Below are 20,047 nucleotides of genomic sequence, written 5' to 3' on the forward strand. Positions count from 1 at the left end.
CTATAGTGGCCATCGACCTGGAAAAAATAATCGCAAAAGCCACTATAGTGGCAGGCCCGCTAAGGGCGATATCGGTAATTGCAGTGCTCTACCTTTATCCATCGACCGTCGGTAATAGTAGACTTAAAAATTTTTTTACTCTACGTCGGTAATATTTTGTATTTAGGTTCCTGACGGTCAATATTATAAAACTACAAACTCTCATTAAAAACGGTCGATGTTTTAAAAATAGGAAAGTTACCGACAGTGGTAGTTACCGACCACTGTCGGTAATAGCCGACTTAAAAATTTTTTTACTCTACGCCGGTAATATTTTGTATTTAGGTTCCTGACGGTCAATATTATAAAAGTACAAACTCTCATTAAAAACGGTCGATGTTTTAAAATTTACCGACAGTGGTAGTTACCGACTACCGTCGGTAATAGTTGACTTAAAAATTTTTTTACTCTACGCCAATAATATTTTGTATTTAAGTTCCTGACGGTCAATATTATAAAAGTACAAATTCTCATTAAAAACGGTCGATGTTTTAAACTTTACCGACAATGGTCGGTAACTACCACTGTCGGTAATAGTTGACTTAAAAATTTTTTTACTCTACGCCAGTAATATTTTGTATTTAAGTTCCTGACGGTCAATATTATAAAAGTACAAACTCTCATTAAAAACGGTCGATGTTTTAAAATTTACCGACAATGGTCGGTAACTACCACTGTCGGTAATAGTTGACTTAAAAATTTTTTTACTCTACGCCAGTAATATTTTGTATTTAGGTTCCTGACGGTCAATATTATAAAAGTACAAACTCTCATTAAAAACGGTCGATGTTTTAAAAATAGGAAAATTACCGACAGTGGTAGTTACCGACAGTGGTAGTTACCGACGCTCGAAAAGATAAAAGTAGAGCACTACAATTACCGATATCGCCCTTAGCGGGCCTGCCACTAAAGTGGCTTTTGCGATTATTTTTTCCAGGTCGATGGCCACTATAGTGGCTCACTCGAGTAGCTTACTTATTCACTGTTAGAATTAAATAATCGTCTTCATAAGTCAATCATATTTAAGTGAAATGTTAAAGTTTAAGTATATATATATATGTAAAATATATTTTTAAGAAAAATTATAATTTAATAATTAAGGAATCTTTACGTAAAACATCATTTTTTTCTTTTCCCTCCATCAGATAATATAATATGATAAAAAGTCATCGTGTTTTACTTTATTTTTTCATATTTTTTTTTCTTCCTCGTTCAGCGGACAGACACAACGAACGTTTTTTTTAAAAAAACGTTAATTACAAAGACGGATTTGCAGAAACTTACTATTACGAGATATCGATGTATATACTTATTTACGTATTATACTCGGAATACAATGTGATAATATATATATATATATATATATATTATCAAAAGTGCAGTCTACATTTACATATTTATATAAAAAAAAAAATCAGTATAACAGTGCAGAGAAAGTTCATAAGCTTCGCACTTCTGCCATTATGTTTTCTAATCTTATCATTCCATTTTTCTTTTTATTGTTATTCGTGTAATAATTATTAATAATAATAATATTATATATGCATGAAATATTAGAAAGTATTTTTGTAATTTATGTATGATGTATATATGTATATATATATATATATATATATATATATATATGTGTATATGTAAATAAGGATTAATAAAGTATTTCCTTATTCCTTTTTTTGTTTTACCATAATTTTTACCCTGTGTGCATATGTGTTCCTTTTTTCTTATCCTTTTGTTCTTTTTTCTTTTTTTTCTTGAAACACGTATAGGTTTCCTTTTTTGTCTTTTCAATATATCATTACCCTTACACGAATTAATTAATTACGCAAATTAATAATAGACGAATAATTCATTTGATCATTATCTTTTTTGCTTTTGTGTATATATATTATAATCTCTTCGAATAAATATCTTTTTTCTTTTTTTCTTTTTCGTTTGGTTATTTTTTAATCATCCACAGATTTAGCCTGCATCTGACAGTCAAAAAAATTGCAATTTCATTAATTAAATTTTCTTACGTGCTAATCGAAAACCTAACGCGTCGAAAGGCAATAAGTTTTTCGAAAGAATAAAACAAGAAAAGAAAAGAAAATTATTATTATTAATAATAATAATGAAAAAATAAATTTATCATAAACGTGTCATTAGTGTGTCGTGCTCTGTTCGAAACACACGCATGCAAATTTCACGCGCACGCATGCATGCACGAAAGCGAATAATAATAATAATAATAATAATAATAATCATTATATAATATTATTATTATTAGTATTTATATATTATAAATAATAATTATAATTATATAAATTCATAACGCGATATCTCAATTATAGATAAATTCTAATCCTCGTTGATCAGTGCAAACTTTGCTTTCTCTACAGTGTGTCGCTAATAATTTCATACAATATAACAATAATTATATTTACAAATGTGAATAATGAAATTAAATTAAATAAAAGAAGAAAAGAAAAAGATAAATAAAAAATAAGTAAGTAAAATAATAATTGGATTACAAGAAGTTAGGCCAAAGCGAAGAAAATAAAACGACTTAAATTGTCGTGAAATATTGTATATCTTATAAATACATATACACACATACATATATAATATATGTATATATGTATAACACCTATTAACGTATGTGTAGGCTAAAAATGAAATAATTATGATAAAAGAGACAAAGAAGCAGTTTCTTAAATAATTATGTTTTTTCTTTTTCTTTTTTTTGTTGTTGTTGTTGTTGTTGTTGCTGTTTCCCATTATTTTTCTCACGTTGTAGCATCGAAATTTAGGCGATATATTTCTTGTTCCAAACGACGATTTTACTTACGTATAAAGAAGTTATTATCACATCCTAGGGAAGGTCACTGTTAAGGAACGAGTTATCCGGGCATTAATCTTTTCTCTTATGGTTTTTGTGTTTTTTTTTTAATCGTTTGTTCAGTACTTTTTTTCTTTTCTCTTTTCTCTTTTCTTTTCTTATTTTATTTTATTTGAATTTTCTCTTACAAGTACTCCCGATTACCTCGTTCGGTCTCAGTTTCAACAATCTGCAATCGTTTAAAATGAAATTCATTGAAGAAGGAAATAAAAATTCAATCTGCTCTTTTCTCTATCACGAATATACGATATATACTATATGTTATAATTAAAAATGTATAATATATAATATTGCTAATAATAATAATAATAATAATAATAATAATAATAATCATCATTCGTCGCTAATAATCGTCGATTATACACGCTTAATTGTAAAATTGCAAATCATTGGAAATTATAAATCCCGTGTAAAATGTAATCTCTTTCTCTTTCTGTATATATTGTGCGTCAGATTACACGTTACACACCTTGTTATTCAAATTACATTATTACTTGAATAATATTTAAACGCACGTATATTTATATATGTATATATATATTGTAATTAATATACACATACACGCGAAAGAATGAGAACCGATCCTTGATTTTTATAATATCTTGCTTTTATTTATTTATTTATTTATTTATTTATTTAGTCAGTAAGTTAATTTTCTTTTTGTTTTATTTTTTGTAAATCGAATACATTCATTCTACGAATTCGATCAAAATTTTAATAATAAATTATAACAATAGTCCGCATATAATATTAAATCTCTCAATTTGGAAAGTTAAGCTAACGCGTATAAAACAAAAAATAAAATCAAATCAAATTAAATTCATTCGTTCGTTCGTTCTTTTTTAGGTTTTATCAAACTTGCGCAATTTTCGATCGGTTTACGAATTTATAATCAAGCTTTTCAAGTTAAAAAAATAAGAAAGAAAGATATATTAGCACGATCATTTGTATAAATATATTAGTATATGCGTAATGTATCTAGAATATGTATATGTGTGTATGTGTGTGTGTGTGTCTGTATGTTAATATCATTTATAAATAATCCATCGAAGTAAATTTAAAATTCGATTGAAAAATTATTCGAAATGATGATTATGAAATATTGTTCTTTTCGATTATGGACAGTCATACGTTTATAATTCGTTGTAACTACGTTATATTTTATAAAATATGATACAAATAATGAGAAACGTGCTGCGACGAGTTGATGTACAATTTTTCATCGGTTTTCTTTTCCTTTTTCCTTTTCTTCTTTCTTTCTTTTTTTTTTTATTACTCGATAAAATCATCACGAAATATTATGATTATAAGCATAATTACATCAATTAATTATTGTCTTTCTTTACTCACGAATGAAAAGTCTGTAAAGAATAAATGAATCACGTTTGCATTATCATAATTAAATTAGATGTTGGAAACAAAAAGAAATTCATTAATTTTACGTTAATATATAAAAAAAAAATACGCAAAAATAATGGATTTCTTTCCTCCCTCCAAAAAAATTAATATTATTACTTGTCTTTCTTACAGGATAATTCAAAAGAATTCGACGAACACAGTCAGCAGCACGTTTCCCCATAAAAATTCGTTCTAACGAACATACACACGAGAGGATCTTTCACCTCGTATTTTTATTATAATTTCTTTTTTTCTTTTTCTTTTTTTTTCTATTTTTCCGTTTTTCTTCTTCTCCTTTTTTTTTATTTCTTTCGATAATATCAATAATGCATAGTTAAAAGAACAACACCGATCTATTCGATAATAGTCACTGCTATGAATCATAGGTAATGGTTGACATCCTGCAACGCTATCAATAACTTATGTTAATAGCACGATTATTATTATCCCGGTAATAAAGCGTACGTAGAAAAACGTTAACACACTAACGACACGGTCAACCGTATTATAAATCATTTAAATAACCCCTCCTTCTCACCCCTCCCTCACCCCCGACCCGAAAAAAAAGAAAAGAAAAAAAGGTAATATCACAAGGAAGAGAAAGAAGAAAAGAAAAGGGTGTAGGCAGGGGGGAGGGGGAGAAAGGAAAATAGAGGAAAAAGAAACGTTTTTAAAATGAAAAGCTTGATTATGATAATTTAATAAACGTTGTCAACTACGTGAATGAAATTCCTCGTGATCGTCTGTCTCTGTCTGTATTTTCCTTTTTTTTTTTCTTTTTTTCTCTTTTTTTTTTACGACGATTTTCACGAATAAAATATAATACTTCTTTTTTTTTTTTGCGTTTTCGTAATTTTTTTTTCTTTCCCCACCTACGTTCAATCGAATGTTATTCATATTTTCTTCTCTCACTTCTTTTTTGAAAAAACACCTTCTTCCCCTCCTCATTTATTTTTCCTTTCCTTTTTTTTCTCTCTCTCTCTCTTTGTTTCTTGTATAGGGTGGGTCAAAATTACGCATCGAAAAAGGGATGAAAAACGGTTCGAAGTGTTAAAGTATTTCTTTGAAATAAAACATTGTTACTTTTCTTCTAAAATTATATAGAAAGATGAAGAGAAAGAGAGAGAGACACAGAGAGTTGGAAAGAAAGAGAGAGAGAGAGAGAGAGAAAATACGATGAAGAAGAAAAGGTGTTAAACCCAATTTTTTTTTCTCTGACGTTAAACGAGGAGGAGAGGAGAGTATCGTTTGAACAATAATAATTAGCTGCCTAATATTTAGCGTCTAACATTTTAGACGTAGAATTCTATACCTCGGGTGAATTTGGAGTGGTCGTATTGATATGATCTGGCAGACAAATCCTAAGATCCCGTTCGTCCAACTCACTTTCAGTTTCGATACTAAAACTTCGAACTGGTTGATGATCACCATGCCCGGTCCAACGTTGTTTCCAACTTTCTAGCCTCATGACCTGTGAAAAATATCATCATTTCAAACTGTAACCGTGTTAACAAACGAATTAGTTCGATTACATTCATCATCAAAATCATTTTCATCATCAAAATCATTTTCATCATCATCTTCTTCTTTTTCTTCTTATTCTTCTTGGTCATCTTCTTTTTCATATTATTTGCTCGTTCTCTTTTCAATCATTCTCATCGTCAGTTTATCAAAACAACAAACAACACAAATTTCTTTCATACTCGAGGGTGAGGGTAAGGGAAGAGATGTGGGCGGGTAAACTATATTTTTCCCTTTGTTTTTTCCTAAAAACATGACGCTAAAAATATCGACGACAACGATTATTATATCGTACGATTTTATTTCGTATATAATGATTATTATTATTATATTATTTTTAATGAAAAATTCAAATTCAAATTATTTTAGCGTAATAATACTTGTATTTATTTTATCACACCACACACGATTAAGAAATTAAGAAAATTATTATTATTATTATAATTATATACGAAATAAGAACGAAACGAATGATTATACGATCATCCCCCTAAATGATTATGTATATTAAATAATATATCTAATTGTAAGATATATGAACAAACGAAAGTTTTAGGATAATTTTTGATTCTGATTCTCCTACGAATTGATTTTACGTACATACATACGTGTTTTATATTATCTACTCGATTAAACAATGGCAATGACGCAAAATAGTGCAAGAAACAACAACAACAACAACAACAACGACGACGACGACGACGATGCATGCGACTATTATTATTATTTGTGTATGAACAACTATGCAACGACATTCCTTATGCTTATGATTTATTTTAAAAAGCATTGGCTTAAGCATTATTATCGATCTAATAAACTAATTACGATAAAGAAACGTGATAATATAATTATTCGTGCGAATGTTGAACGATACGATTTAAAATAAAATTAATATATTGAAATTAGAAATGAGAAAACACAATGATACGAAATAGAAAAATAAAAACAATATGAAAGATAAAGAAACGTGTTAAATATATATATATATATGTAATATGTAGGATTATAATATAATGATGCAAAAGCATGCACAGTATTATTATTATCAAATACCCAACAATCCCTATATATATATTATATATTAATTAATATTATTAATATTATCATTTGTATTATTAAATATATAATACATTTTTACCTGTGAAAAATAGGAATAAAAATGATATAATATCTGAATATAATTTTTAAAATACTAATGATCGTCCCGAGAGTCATCCTAGGAATGTCTATGATTGCTTACATTACGTGTTCTTATATACAATGTTATAAAATCTCATCATGAAAGCTAGAACTAAAATGTCACGACGATAAATAATACAAACAAACTAACAACAAAAGATAAAACGATTCTTTCTTTGGAACTCTACTAATGCGTCATATTTCGAATGGCATAAAAAACATAACATATTTCTTTTAAATATATATATGTTATTAATATTATATGTAATATAATGTATAATCATATTATTAATATATTAATAATATTATATATATATAATAATATATGTATGTGTAATTGTAATAAAAATAATGTAATAAAAGATATAATACAGGGGAAATAATGATCATCATCAGAGACTAATACAAACTAATTAAAGACGATATATGGTAGATAAAATGTATAATAAATAACAAGGAATATTTAGTTGAATAATGTAACAAATATAGGGTATTTATATATACACCATGCTACGCATATGAAATGATAAAAAATAATGCTTACAGATGGGTAAAGACTTACTCGACCCAGCGCCAAGGTTCAGTCTCCGGGCTGGTGATTGGCGTAGGGAACTAAGGAGACAGAGATAACACAGCAGTAGAGGGTTAGTTTTACAGAAACGATTAGATCCTTCTATTAGTATTAAACGTAGTGTTTTGGTACCTTTATACACTTAAGGATTAGCAGTTTAGTTCTTCTTGTTCATTACACACTTCGCGTGACACATTTCTTCCAAATACAAATAAAGAAGAGAAAATAATTGTTATATTAATTCATTTAAATTAATTTTTTTCCTATTGTATATAATTGTCTCTCTTCACAAATGTACGAACTTAATATTTTAACAAAGTTATTATAATTCTATAACAGTATGCGTATTCTTTTCTCTATGCTGTGCTAACTCCCCATTGACTAATGTAACATTTTTTTTTTTTTTAAAGGGCCAATGAACGAGACAGATGATATTTGAATGGATGTCGTACTTAGCTATGTTATATGAAAACGTTATTATTATTATTAATAATAATAATATAGATTTGTTCTTTTACACACAGACAAAATGATAGAAAATATTACATATATATATTCTGTCTAATAATAATTATAAGCGTTTAAATCTAACGACGTTGTTTAATTACATAATTCCGTGATTAAACATGGAGATAACTAAAATGGGTGTTTTAATGGTAATAACAATAGCTTAATGTAAAACCAGCGCAGTCGCAATATATAAAAGCATTATTTCGTGACTTATAATATTTGTCATAATTTAATATTTATATATATATACTTATTTGCAAAAAAATATGAAATATATAAAAGAAAATAATTATTCGAGAAATGAATTAAAAAGCTTTGTGAATTATTCTGGCTTTTAGCATATTATTTCAGAATGGGATGAACTTTTATTAAAAAAGGAAGTCAATGTCACGATAAACGATAAATGACAGAACGTACTGCGTCCTTAATGCATAGAGGTACCTGCCGATCACATTATTTTCACACACGATGTCACAAAAGCTCTGTGTTGGTGTAATATATTATGTATACCAACTGCAACTAATAATGGATGCTAAAAATATATATATATGTATAAAAATATAGTTTATATATATATATTTATATATATATTTATTATATATATATATATATATTATTTATAAATAAGTAAACGATATATATGTTGTAACAATTAAAATGCGTTCATTTAAAGTCTCGTGTACCACGTGTGTGTCAACATGTAGTAAAGTATCTAATCTAAAGGATTGTTAGAACAAGGAATGGCCCTTCAAACGTTCAAACTCAGAACATACAGATGTTATATGAATGAAAATTAGAATTGATAAGATTATAAACGTACCCAATAAACCGATTATTCGAATTTTCTTGTTTTTATCATTTAGCCTATTTTAAATTTATGTAAGTTTTATAATTAAAAGCAATGTCCAATACTAAGCGTGGAAATTAGCGTTACATTGCAGTAAGAGGTGCAATTTGTGCATGACATTATTTATTAGTGTAACACAGTAATTATTGTTACATATTAGAAAATAAGCACAATTTACAATACCTTTTCTTTTTGTTTTTCTTTTTTCTTTTTTTTTTGCCCCACTGATTGATAATTTTACAAATTTTCATTACTATAATTTTAGAAATGTGTGTTTGGAGTAACATAAAATTATAAAAGAAACAATTATATATATATAATTAAAAAAAAATATATATATATATATATATATATACATATGTATGTGTGTGTTCATATGCGTATATATATATATATATCACATTAATTATTCTTATTTTTGTACAGGTCAACATTTAAAGACATGCACAAAAATTTAGAAAATATTTGTCATTTCCGAAATTATTCACAATTGGATTGAAATTGCATATAAATAGAAAATCTTTGTTGTGGGTAGGATGTGCATCAAATTTGGAGGCAAAACATTGAAAAAAATGCATGAAAAGCAATACCATTAAATATTAGTTAAAACATTAAATAAGTGATATTTCGAAATCTTCCAATTCCAATTTGATATACAAGCTATATTTTTCCTTTCCTCAGAGTATTAGTAAGTTGTTATGTGTATATATGAATTTAATAAATAAATAATAGAATTATATATAAAAAAATTAGTTCGTATCGCACGTGTGTAGCTGTTAGATAATACATTTTTACTCCGTTCACTATTATTACGAGAAGATACGATGCGGGGGAGGTTTTTAATATTTACGAACTACAAGCTTTTAATATTTTCTAATTCTTGTACGCAAAAATAGACATAACGTCTGTTTATATTGTGGGGTACTAAAAAAACAATCGTCAATCTACAGGCTCCTACAATTACAGCTACTTCTATGTAATTTGTCAAAGAATTACAGGTTCTTTTCTTTTTTCAATTTAAATACGTAATAATAATTTTCGATACGAAAAGATAGAATACTTTCGGGTAAAATATTTTTTACGCAAATCCGAACGATGATTACTCTAAACTATATCCTAATATTTTCTTCAAATTGCATTCCTTCGTAAAAGTAACACGTCGTGGTCTATTGTCGTTCATATGCACACAAAAAAATAACTTACCTACATTATCTAATAATATAACGAATGATGATAATAATAATAATAATAATAATAATAATAATAATAATAATAATAATATAATAATATTAATAATAATAATAATAATAATAAAAATAATAATAATAATAATAATAATAATATAATAATAATAATAATAATAATAATGACAGATGCGATTTACGAAGATACATGTTATCCAAATTTGTTACGATCATCATCGTCATCATCATCATAATCATAAATGACAAAACTTCACCCCTTACTGCAACTTATAAAATTGCTTCTATTTGATGCAATTAAATAACATAATTCTCCGTCTAAATTATTTTACAAACAATATTTTCCTACTTACCTCAGCTTTTAATTCCGCAACTTTATCTTGAAGTTCTCTTACTCTCTCGCTGTCGTCTAAATTATTTCTTAGCTCACCCTCCGCATACATTTCTTCGTTCTACAATGAAAATCCAGGGAAAAAGAAAAAAAAAAAAAAGATAAAACGACAATCTATACGTAAATTAAATATCGAATAAAATTAAAAATTACCTTTAATTCGAGCAAGGAAATTTTCTGCGTGAGCTCGGCAACTAATTGGGCGTGTTCGGCGTCACGTATCCTAGCCATCATGGTCTCATCTTTCATTTTCGATTCCAAATCGGCGTACTTACGCTGTTCGTCTCTCAACTTGGTAGCGAGTACCTTTTCCTTGGCACGAGCGTTCTCCAAATCTTCTTTAAGTACTTTACTATTATCATCTTGCCTACGCAATTGATTCGTAGCGACCTGTACTTGAGTTTCCAGTTCCATGACTTTAAGCCTAAGTTCTTTAACCTCGGTAAGGGCTTCCATTTCACGAATTCTAGTGGTCATCAGATCTTCCTCGTACTTTTGTACTTCGTGACCTCTGTTCTCCCAAAAAAGTAATTTTTTCGGCGTTGAATCCGCCGCAGGAGCGGATTGGGCAGATCTATGCTCCTGCAGATGCCTTTGCCATGCAGCACTCAATTCCACAACCCTTTGCCGAAGATCCTACCGATAAACACCGCGATTATTTATTAAAACAAATAAAAAGAAGAACAGAAGACCCGTTGCTGTAAAAAAAAAAAAAAAAAAAAAACATGACTTTTACCTTCAAAGAGAGATTAGCTTCTGCCTCTCTGAGTTTAACAGCAATCAGTTCCTCCTGCAGATGGGCAACAGAATTGTCAGGAGTAGATTCGCGTAATGTCTTTTTATCTTGTTCCAATTCCTGTATTCTGGCCCTGAGTTCCCTGATGGTTGCACCATTTTCAGCCTCGCTCAGTCTGACCCTAACTAATTGCTCTTGCAGGCACTGTATCATTTCTTCCTTTTGCGTCAACGCTTCTTGCTTCAACAGGATCTCGTCTAACGAGGACTGTCGCGAGTTCACGTTTTCCTCTAAAAGAAGAGACAACGATCTAAGTTCATCGTGTGCCTGTTCGAGTTGATGACTGGTCTCAAGATGCGTGTGTCGAAGGGCAGCCAATTCCCTTTGCACTACAAACGCAGTTTCCTCTTCCTCGGCACGAGAAACTTGACCTCTCACTAATCTGTCCGCCAGTTCAGCAGATTCTGCCTCTAAAAGTTCAGTCCTTTGTCTTAATAATTTATTCTCCGCCCTTAATCTTCGTAATTCTACCATCTCTTCTTGTTCCTTCATCTTGAGAACGGTATAATCCTTCTCGAGCTTCTTCATCCTCTTTGGATTTATTTTCATGCCGTATGCCAAATTCATAAGTACGTCCGGATCTTTTTCAGCTTTGCTTGGTAATTGTTTCTGAAAAAACTGTATCAAATATTTCCCATTAATATACAATAAATCGACATATGATTATAATTAACATACACAATTAACAATATATAATAATAATAATATTCTATTTCAAAATCAAACAAATAATATAATCGTATAAATATATTCAATATAAAAACTGTCTTTTTACATATGCTAATAAATATGCACATTAACATAAAAAAACGCGATCACGGTGGTATCTGTAAAATGGAAATACATATTGTTGCTAACCGACCTACTTTTTCTTCTACGAACGCGTAGGCGTGACTTCATTGACACAAAAGCTGTCTCGCACATCGATCTACCGCGATGAGTACCTCGTTTTACGTACTATCTCACGCCGCCAATAAAGTATTAACAACGTTCACTGTCCTTCGTTAAGAATCCATGAAAAGTTGAAAGGAAATTAACCATCAGTTTCTTGATCTAATTTGAAACTTACATAAATAACGAATATAAAGATAACACAAGTACGCAATATATATATACATATATCAAATAAAAATGATATTAATCTATAGATAAGTAGATAAATGATTAACGATAGTGAACCTGTTAATAACTTTAATATATATACATACATATATATATATATATATACACACACACACTTGGACTATCCAACCATGTGAAAATAATCATTACCTTTAACATGCCCTCCATATCCAAACTGAGTAAATCCTCCTTTCCTAAATGCAACATAGCCAGCGCAACTTTGAAGATAATCTCCATTCCTTCGGATAGGAATACGTCAAAGATACGACAGGCGAGGGGTAGTCCCAGTGCCGTGGTAAACAGCGTGAGAAACCAAGATGAGGCGTACATCGAAGTATGAAAACCTTGAGCCGTGAAATGAGCGTGTAGTTCGGGATGCGTATCGGCGACTAAATGTTCTAATTGATACATGCACACCCCTAATTCTGCCATACTCGGCTTAAACATATCTCGCAAACGATACTCTTGCATAAGCGCTACTAATACTGCGAAAGCTTCTTCCTCTGGCATTTGCTGCAACAAGCCGTTAAAAAGGGAATCGTTGAAAACAACGGGTAAATGTTGGGCGTACTGTTCCTTTCTTTTCTTTCTTTCTCTCTATCTTTCTTTCTTTTTAATTCTTCTTTTTTTTTTGACATTATTTAGGATAACGGTCAGGAGGATATCCATCGCGTGTCATCCGTTATAATAGGAACACAATACTGCACCTGCATGAGAAGCAATCCTACAATGAATCCCGAACCTTGGCAGTAACCCACTTCGCGATCGTGAAGACTATAAGCTTTCATAACATTAAACAAACTCTCCTGACCAAGACCATCTTTCTCCTTAAAGAAGTCATGTTCAGGATATGTTCTTGCTATATCTCTCCTTATTATCCTTTCGCAGGCTGACGTTGCTTTGATATACTCTGCGAACTGCTTTTTAACAGGAGAATCGTGTGCGCCGCTCAACAATTGCCAGACGATACCCCTAAAAATGTTTTTAATACTGGTCAATCACTAAATATCGTCTAACAATTAATCTAAACTTTCCAAGTTTTGACAAAATAGAACAAACAATTGCTAATAATTCTAAATAACAATAACTTATTTTTGTCAATTATTTATTTAAACTAATTGTAAGAAAAAGAAGATGCATCGTACTACGTGGACTATTTTATCGTTGTTTACATGAACGACGACGATGATACACACATATGCGTGTGTTCGCATATGTCCTACTTTTGCAACATCACTATAGTTATGTAATATACAATATGTACAACGTGATCTTCTCTCTCTCTCTCTCTCTCTCTTTCTCACACACACGCACATTTCTTTCCCCTTCCTCTCTTTCCCTTGCCCACCCACTATTTCTATTTCTATCTCTATCTTTCTATCTATTATATATTTTTATACATTCCATTGAAGAAAATTTACCTGAAATGATGGGGTATACCCTGTCGTACAAATTCTTTGACAAAATCTTTTCTCTTCTTCCAATGATAATCCCAATCGGCAACTATGTGACCCCAAAGACTCCACGTGTTTTCCTCCCCATCTGCCGTGGTGTGACGTCGGGATGCAGCAGAAGAAGCAGCAGCTGCGGCAGAAGCAACAGCATCTCCTCCTCCACCATTACCTCCGCTACCCCCCGACGCCACGGACACCTGAGATGTGTCCGAACCTTTTCTACTATGATTACTCTGCAGCGAGTTAAGCGACTTTGCATCCGATTCTATGAGCCTGCAAATCAAATAATTTCAATTACTTCTAAAAATAAGTTTAACGTTTCACAGTATACGTATTATACTTTTACCTTATCAATCATTTGTTCAATCAAATATTTAAAAGAATTTTCAATGGAAAACGAAATGTTATTTTCGAATGCATTTCTATAAGCGAAAGTAATTGCGATTACAAAATGAAATTCATTTTATTTCTCTTTTAATAACTGTTTTGGGACACGCCTGGGATTGAAAGTATCCCACCACCTTTTTGATGCATCGTAATGCATGCTAGGATAAGAATTGCAATTGGCTGACATGTTAATAAACACGGTGAGACTATTTCAGTCCCACCCTATAATAACAAATTTAATTAATCTATTACTCTTTCTTTTTCTTTCTTTTTTTTATGGTTTTACATTAGACAATACTTTCATTAATAAAATGAATATACTAATTTTGTTTCATTTAAAAAAGAAATAACATTTCTGTATGCAACACAGGTCTATTTTTGAATAATCCGACAATCCTGTGGATGCAACAAAGAGTTTAAAGGGATTCGTCAAAATTCACGTTGGTAATAAAATTCTATCAGACGTGACCGGAGACACAGTGACGGTAAAAAAGGAGAAGGAGAAGAAGAAGAAGAAGAAGAAGAAGAAGAAGAAGAAGAAGAAGAAGAAGAGAATCGTTAAGAACCTATTCGAAATGTAAATTTAGTTACCTATTGGCTTCCTCCAGCTTAGCTAGTAGAGCCAGCTCGTCGGTAGGAATTTCCTGTGACAAATTTATCCTCTCCACCTGATAAAATTCCGACGACGGGTTCGGAAATATTTTGTCGGACTGCAAACTACCGAACTGGGGTGAAGATGAGGATTGCTGTTGCTGTTGTTGCTGTTGCTGCTGCTGTTGCTGTTGTTGGTGCACAGTGGTGCATAAACGAAGCAGGCTCATCAGCTGAGGTCCATGACGCGTAGATCCTAATTGTCCTACTGAAGTGTCGTTGTTATTGTTATTATTATTATTGTTGTTGTTGTTAGCAATTTCACGAGTCCTGAAACAATAAAGAATAAAATTCGTTAGAAAATGACGAATATACATGTTACACGTGAAAAATCATTTAAAACTTCGTTCAAATTTAATTACAAACTTCCGTCCGTATATTCTTTTTATAATAAAAACAAAAAATCACTCCAAATTTACGATCCGTTAGTTCGCAAAACAAAAAAATAATTACAACCTCGTTGAAGGGGTGGGGGACAAAAAAAGAAAAAGAATCACCGATTACGTACGATTCGATCAAAACAGTAACGACTTTGAAAAACATGTTTGCAGCTGTTAGGATGAGAACGATGATTCGAGTAGACTCGAGTAGAAATTTAACATTATATTTTTTTCTTCCTTTTATATTAAAACTAACACACGCAAGCAAGCAAGCAAGCAAGCAAGATGAAATCCGAACGAAATGCGAAGCTAACAAATGATTTTATTAGCCTTCGAAGCAATTTCCCCCGTTGATAGGGGGAAACGCCCCGAAGTTGTTACGTTGTTGTAATAACAGAACCGAATCCATCCGATGGAATGCTGACCAATCGTTATAAATATATTTCCGCGATAAAAGAAAAAAATAAAAATGTGTTTCTTCATATCATACATATGTGTATATATATATCGTTGTACTCTTGCAATTAGTCGTATGAACTCTCGACTATTTTTGTTCTTTTTTCGAATGATGATCGAAAGGGGGAAAAATAAAAAAAATGGAAAAGAATAAACGGATTCGCAAATTTCTTGCATGTGTTCTTTTATTTTCTTATTTATTTATTTATTTAATATTTCCCACGCGATTTATAATCATACGTTCGTCTCGACACGGACCGTAAAAAACACCTGTCAAATATTCAAGCGAAAAGGGATTTTTATTTTATTTTTTCTCTCGATATTTCCTCTCTCAGTGTCAAAATATTCACACAACGAATTCCATCTAACACCCCTTCAACCCTATCCCCCCCAGCCTCACCCCCTCGAGTACTAGATCTCTCAAACTCATCTTCAATGTTACATTTTTGTTGGTTCTTCCCCTATTTTATTTTTCGCCGTTTCATTTTCTGAGCACTTCTCAAACAATTCCCGGAGTTTTTTTTCTACCCTCTCTCTCTCTCTCTCTCTTTCCCTCTCCTCGAGTGCAACATCGTTGCATCGAGTGCAATAAACCGTGGCATCGTTAGCACCGTTGTTGTTGTTCGTTATAACTTTTATATTCCTGCCTGCAGCCCTTCTCAAAACGGCAGTTAACGATGTCTTGGTAGAATAACAAAGGTGTATTCGTTTCGAAAGAGACCAACGAATGAACGAACGAACGAAACCAACGCTCCAAGCAACCTGATTCTTTCTTTATCTTTATCTTTCTCGATGAGAAAAGACAGAATAACAGATACACCGAGTTATTCTGGATGCTGACGGTACTAATAAAATGTTGGTAGTGTTCTTTGCTTTATGGTCCGTTTGATACACCTTTTCTACTCAACATTTTGTCTATATAAATTCACGAATATATTATTATAATTATTTCATAAAACAATAATAATAATAATGTAATAATTTAACTTATAATATATTTATATATATTTTTGTTCGGAAGGTAATAAATGATACGTTTGATATACCTTTTCTACTCAACATTTTGTCTATGTGAATTTACGAATAAATTATTATAATTATTTCGTAAAACAATAATAATACTAATTAAATAATTTAACTTATAGTATATTTATATACACTATATATAAACGTATACTATATATATATATATATGTTGGGAAAATAATAAATGATACGTTTGATATACCTTTTCTATTCAACATTTTGTCTATGTGAATTACGAATATATTATTATAATTATTTCGTAATATAATATATAAATTATTTCTAAAATAATATATTATATCAAGTAATAGTAATACTAATGAAATAATTTAACTTATAATATATTTATATATATTTTTGTTCGGAAGATAATAAATTGGGGAGAAGGGTGGGAGAGAAAGAGAGAAAGAGAGACAGAGAGAAAAAGAGAAAGAGGAAAAAAGAATAAAGATAAAATTTATCCTTTGAGAAATCTTCTCGTTATTATTAATTTCTACCTTTTAGATAATTTATTCCGAATAAGTCGAGCAGTCGCAGGTGTCAGGATACCACGTAGGACCATAAAAATCTTATGAGGTGGCGGTAAAGTTGATTCCATTCCGTTCTTCGTTTTGTTTATCTTCACGTTTAATCGGGATTTTTCTTGACATTTTATAACGGTACTTTTTTCGTGATGATTCCACTCGTTGGCAACGCACATTCCAACAAACGCATTCATATTTGCAAAATTGTCAAAATTAATTCTTGATTGTAATCATTGATTTAAAGGTGTTCATTGTTTTAATAAAATCAATAACAACATCAACACAACACAACTGTCTATGTATGTGTGTGTATGTGCTTATGAAATATTTAAAAAGTTCAATTGAATTTTATATTTTTCACGATCAATTAAATTTCCATGGATCGACGATTTCATTGGATCTACGATATTTAAATTCGTTATTTCGTAAATTAACTGATAATACCGGATGTTTACAATAAAATAATTTATTGTAAATACCCATTGCTTTCTTCTGTTCTCTCTTCTGTATAGATAAATGATATAGATATGTGATTAAATAAATAATTATTAGAGAATAACTTTAGAGAAGAAAGAGGAAACAATTAACGCGTGTGAATAAAAAAATCAGTGGGAAAGATAAACAAATTGTATACGAGGAACATTCTTAACGTAGAATGAAACATATACATGTATAAAACAAAACGAATAGACATACGTTAATAGAATATTTTTCTAATGAAAATAAATCGATTTTTGATAAACGATAAATCCCATTAAACAAAATATTGCAACAAATCTCTAATATATTTTTATTCCGCCAATATATTTGTCGTTGGATTTTTCTTAATATTGTTTATAACAAATATATTATTATATATTAAATATTTTATACTCTATTAAGAATATAACCAATTTTTTAGAGATAATTATCCGTCCATTGTTGGGAAAAATTTCCCAATAGAGTTGTTCAGAGTAAAATCTGGATCGGGGAAAATGTTGTAGAAACCTTTTTCTTATCTATCCAAGAATCCTAAGTAAAGTTCTCGACTACTTTCATAATTCTTTCTCGAAACTACCATACTCTACCTATCTCTCTCTTCTATTTTACTTTTTTTTTTACAAGGAAAGAAGGAAGTAATAGTAGTAAAAGAAGAAGTAGAAGTAGAAGAAGAAGAAGAAGAAACGAGTTGCATTAGATCGGTCACGCATCCTAGTTTCAAACCGCGTTTTCAAGCGTAATAATATTACGGATTTACGTTTACTGAATTGCGTACGTTCGACTAAATAATAATAATAATAATAATAATGATAATGATAAATAAATAAATAAATAAATAAATACATAAAAATACTAAGAAAAAAAGATCAAATTAAGATAGAAAAGGATAGAGAATGATAGATAAAAAAAGAAAAAGAAAACAGATTGTTATTACATATCACATTTCATCTTATTCGCACTACTTCTATCCATGCGAATCGTTCTAAACCACTATCTCATCCATGGTATAATATACTTATTACACTTACACATAAATATACATACATACATACATGCATACATACATACATACGTGAATGCATGGATGCATGCATGCATAGATGAAACATTTTCCCTAAATATTTCTTCCCCTACCACAACAACAATAATTAAAAAAGAAAGAGAGAGAGAGAGAAAGAGAGATAATTATAAGAACGAGTTCTGTGGTTAAACGAAACAAGAAATAAATAAATAAATAAATAAATAAATAAATAAATAAATAAATGAATAAATAATAATAATAAAAATTACACAAAATCCAAAATACGAAATCAACACTCAGAACAATCCTATAGGAAAATAATCGGATAATTAATATATTTATTTTATAATATTAATTATCGATTTTGTTCGTAACTATCCCTCGAGTACACGTAGATCGCGTAGATCGTAGATTTAATTGCTGATCGTCGTCGTTGTCGTCGTCGTTCGAATTGCACTGACATGAGAAGAAAGATGAAAACAGCATCATCATCATCATCATCATTCCCGAACAAAATCCCCGATCCTAATCTTTATCGAAACTAATTGTAAAGAATCTCGTTACGAGTTTATATCGTTATCGATTCTATTGTCTCTCTCTCTCTCTTTCTCTACTTTATTTTGTTTGATTTTTTTTTATTTCCAATCCTACTTTCTCCTCATCCAACCCTTTCTCCCTATCTCCCCACCCCCACCTTTCTATCTCTTCTCTATCTTCTTTTCTATTATTTCTTTTTATTTGTTTCTTTTTCTATTTCTCTATCTCTCTATCTATCTCTCTCTCTCTCTCTCTCTTCTATATACATATATATATGGTTTTCTCTTTTCCTCGTCGATTATAACCGGCAACGTCGAACTGCCAGGCACGTACTGGAAAATACGAAATGGTTTGAGGGTCGATGGAGCCCGCGCAGGGCACCAGGGATAACTCCACATGCGCACAAGAGTCACTTTTCGTGACGTACAAATATAAAGAATCTTTCCCTTTTCCACCCTTCATCACTCACTCCCTCCCCCACCTCTCTCTCTTTCCCTTTTGGTTACTTTTCCCTCACATCGTACGAGGGGGTACTGCACTCCCTCCCCCTACGCCCCCCTCATCCCTTTCCACCCCTGGTTACTCTCGTCGATCCCTTTTTCTTTCTTTCTCTCCCTTTTCTTCCCTTTCCCCACCCCGTTTTATTCCTCTTTATTCCTCTACCAATCGTTCTACAA

General features: G+C 30.6%; 1 protein-coding gene across 1 annotated transcript; it reads right to left on the reverse strand.

Moving 5' to 3' along the window:
- Positions 1 to 1,961: 1,961 nt before the first annotated feature.
- Positions 1,962 to 17,732, reverse strand: LOC122517483 (ecotropic viral integration site 5 ortholog). The gene is made up of 11 exons (XM_043635881.1): positions 17,306 to 17,732; positions 15,067 to 15,216; positions 14,887 to 15,012; positions 13,876 to 14,181; positions 13,162 to 13,426; positions 12,605 to 12,967; positions 11,273 to 11,950; positions 10,690 to 11,172; positions 10,499 to 10,597; positions 5,628 to 5,786; positions 1,962 to 3,086 (listed from the first exon to the last, which is right to left on the reverse strand). The coding sequence occupies exons 1-11, from the start codon at positions 17,524 to 17,526 to the stop codon at positions 3,042 to 3,044; spliced, it is 2,895 nt and encodes a 964-aa protein (XP_043491816.1). The 5' UTR covers positions 17,527 to 17,732; the 3' UTR covers positions 1,962 to 3,041.
- Positions 17,733 to 20,047: the final 2,315 nt, after the last annotated feature.

The sequence above is a fragment of the Polistes fuscatus genome, unplaced genomic scaffold (assembly GCF_010416935.1).
Source record: "Polistes fuscatus isolate 324 unplaced genomic scaffold, CU_Pfus_HIC Scaffold20, whole genome shotgun sequence".
NCBI classification, from domain to species: domain Eukaryota; kingdom Metazoa; phylum Arthropoda; class Insecta; order Hymenoptera; family Vespidae; genus Polistes; species Polistes fuscatus.

Coding starts and splice junctions, on each gene's coding strand:
- LOC122517483 (XM_043635881.1), bottom strand. CDS start 17,526: ATGAATGCGTTTGTTGGAATGTGCGTTGCCAACGAGTGGAATCATCAC. Junction 15,013..15,066: donor CACCAACAACAGCAACAGCA/GCAGCAACAGCA, acceptor CCAGTTCGGTAG/TTTGCAGTCCGACAAAATAT. Junction 10,598..10,689: donor TTTCCTTGCTCGAATTAAAG/GTAATTTTTAAT, acceptor TTTTCATTGTAG/AACGAAGAAATGTATGCGGA.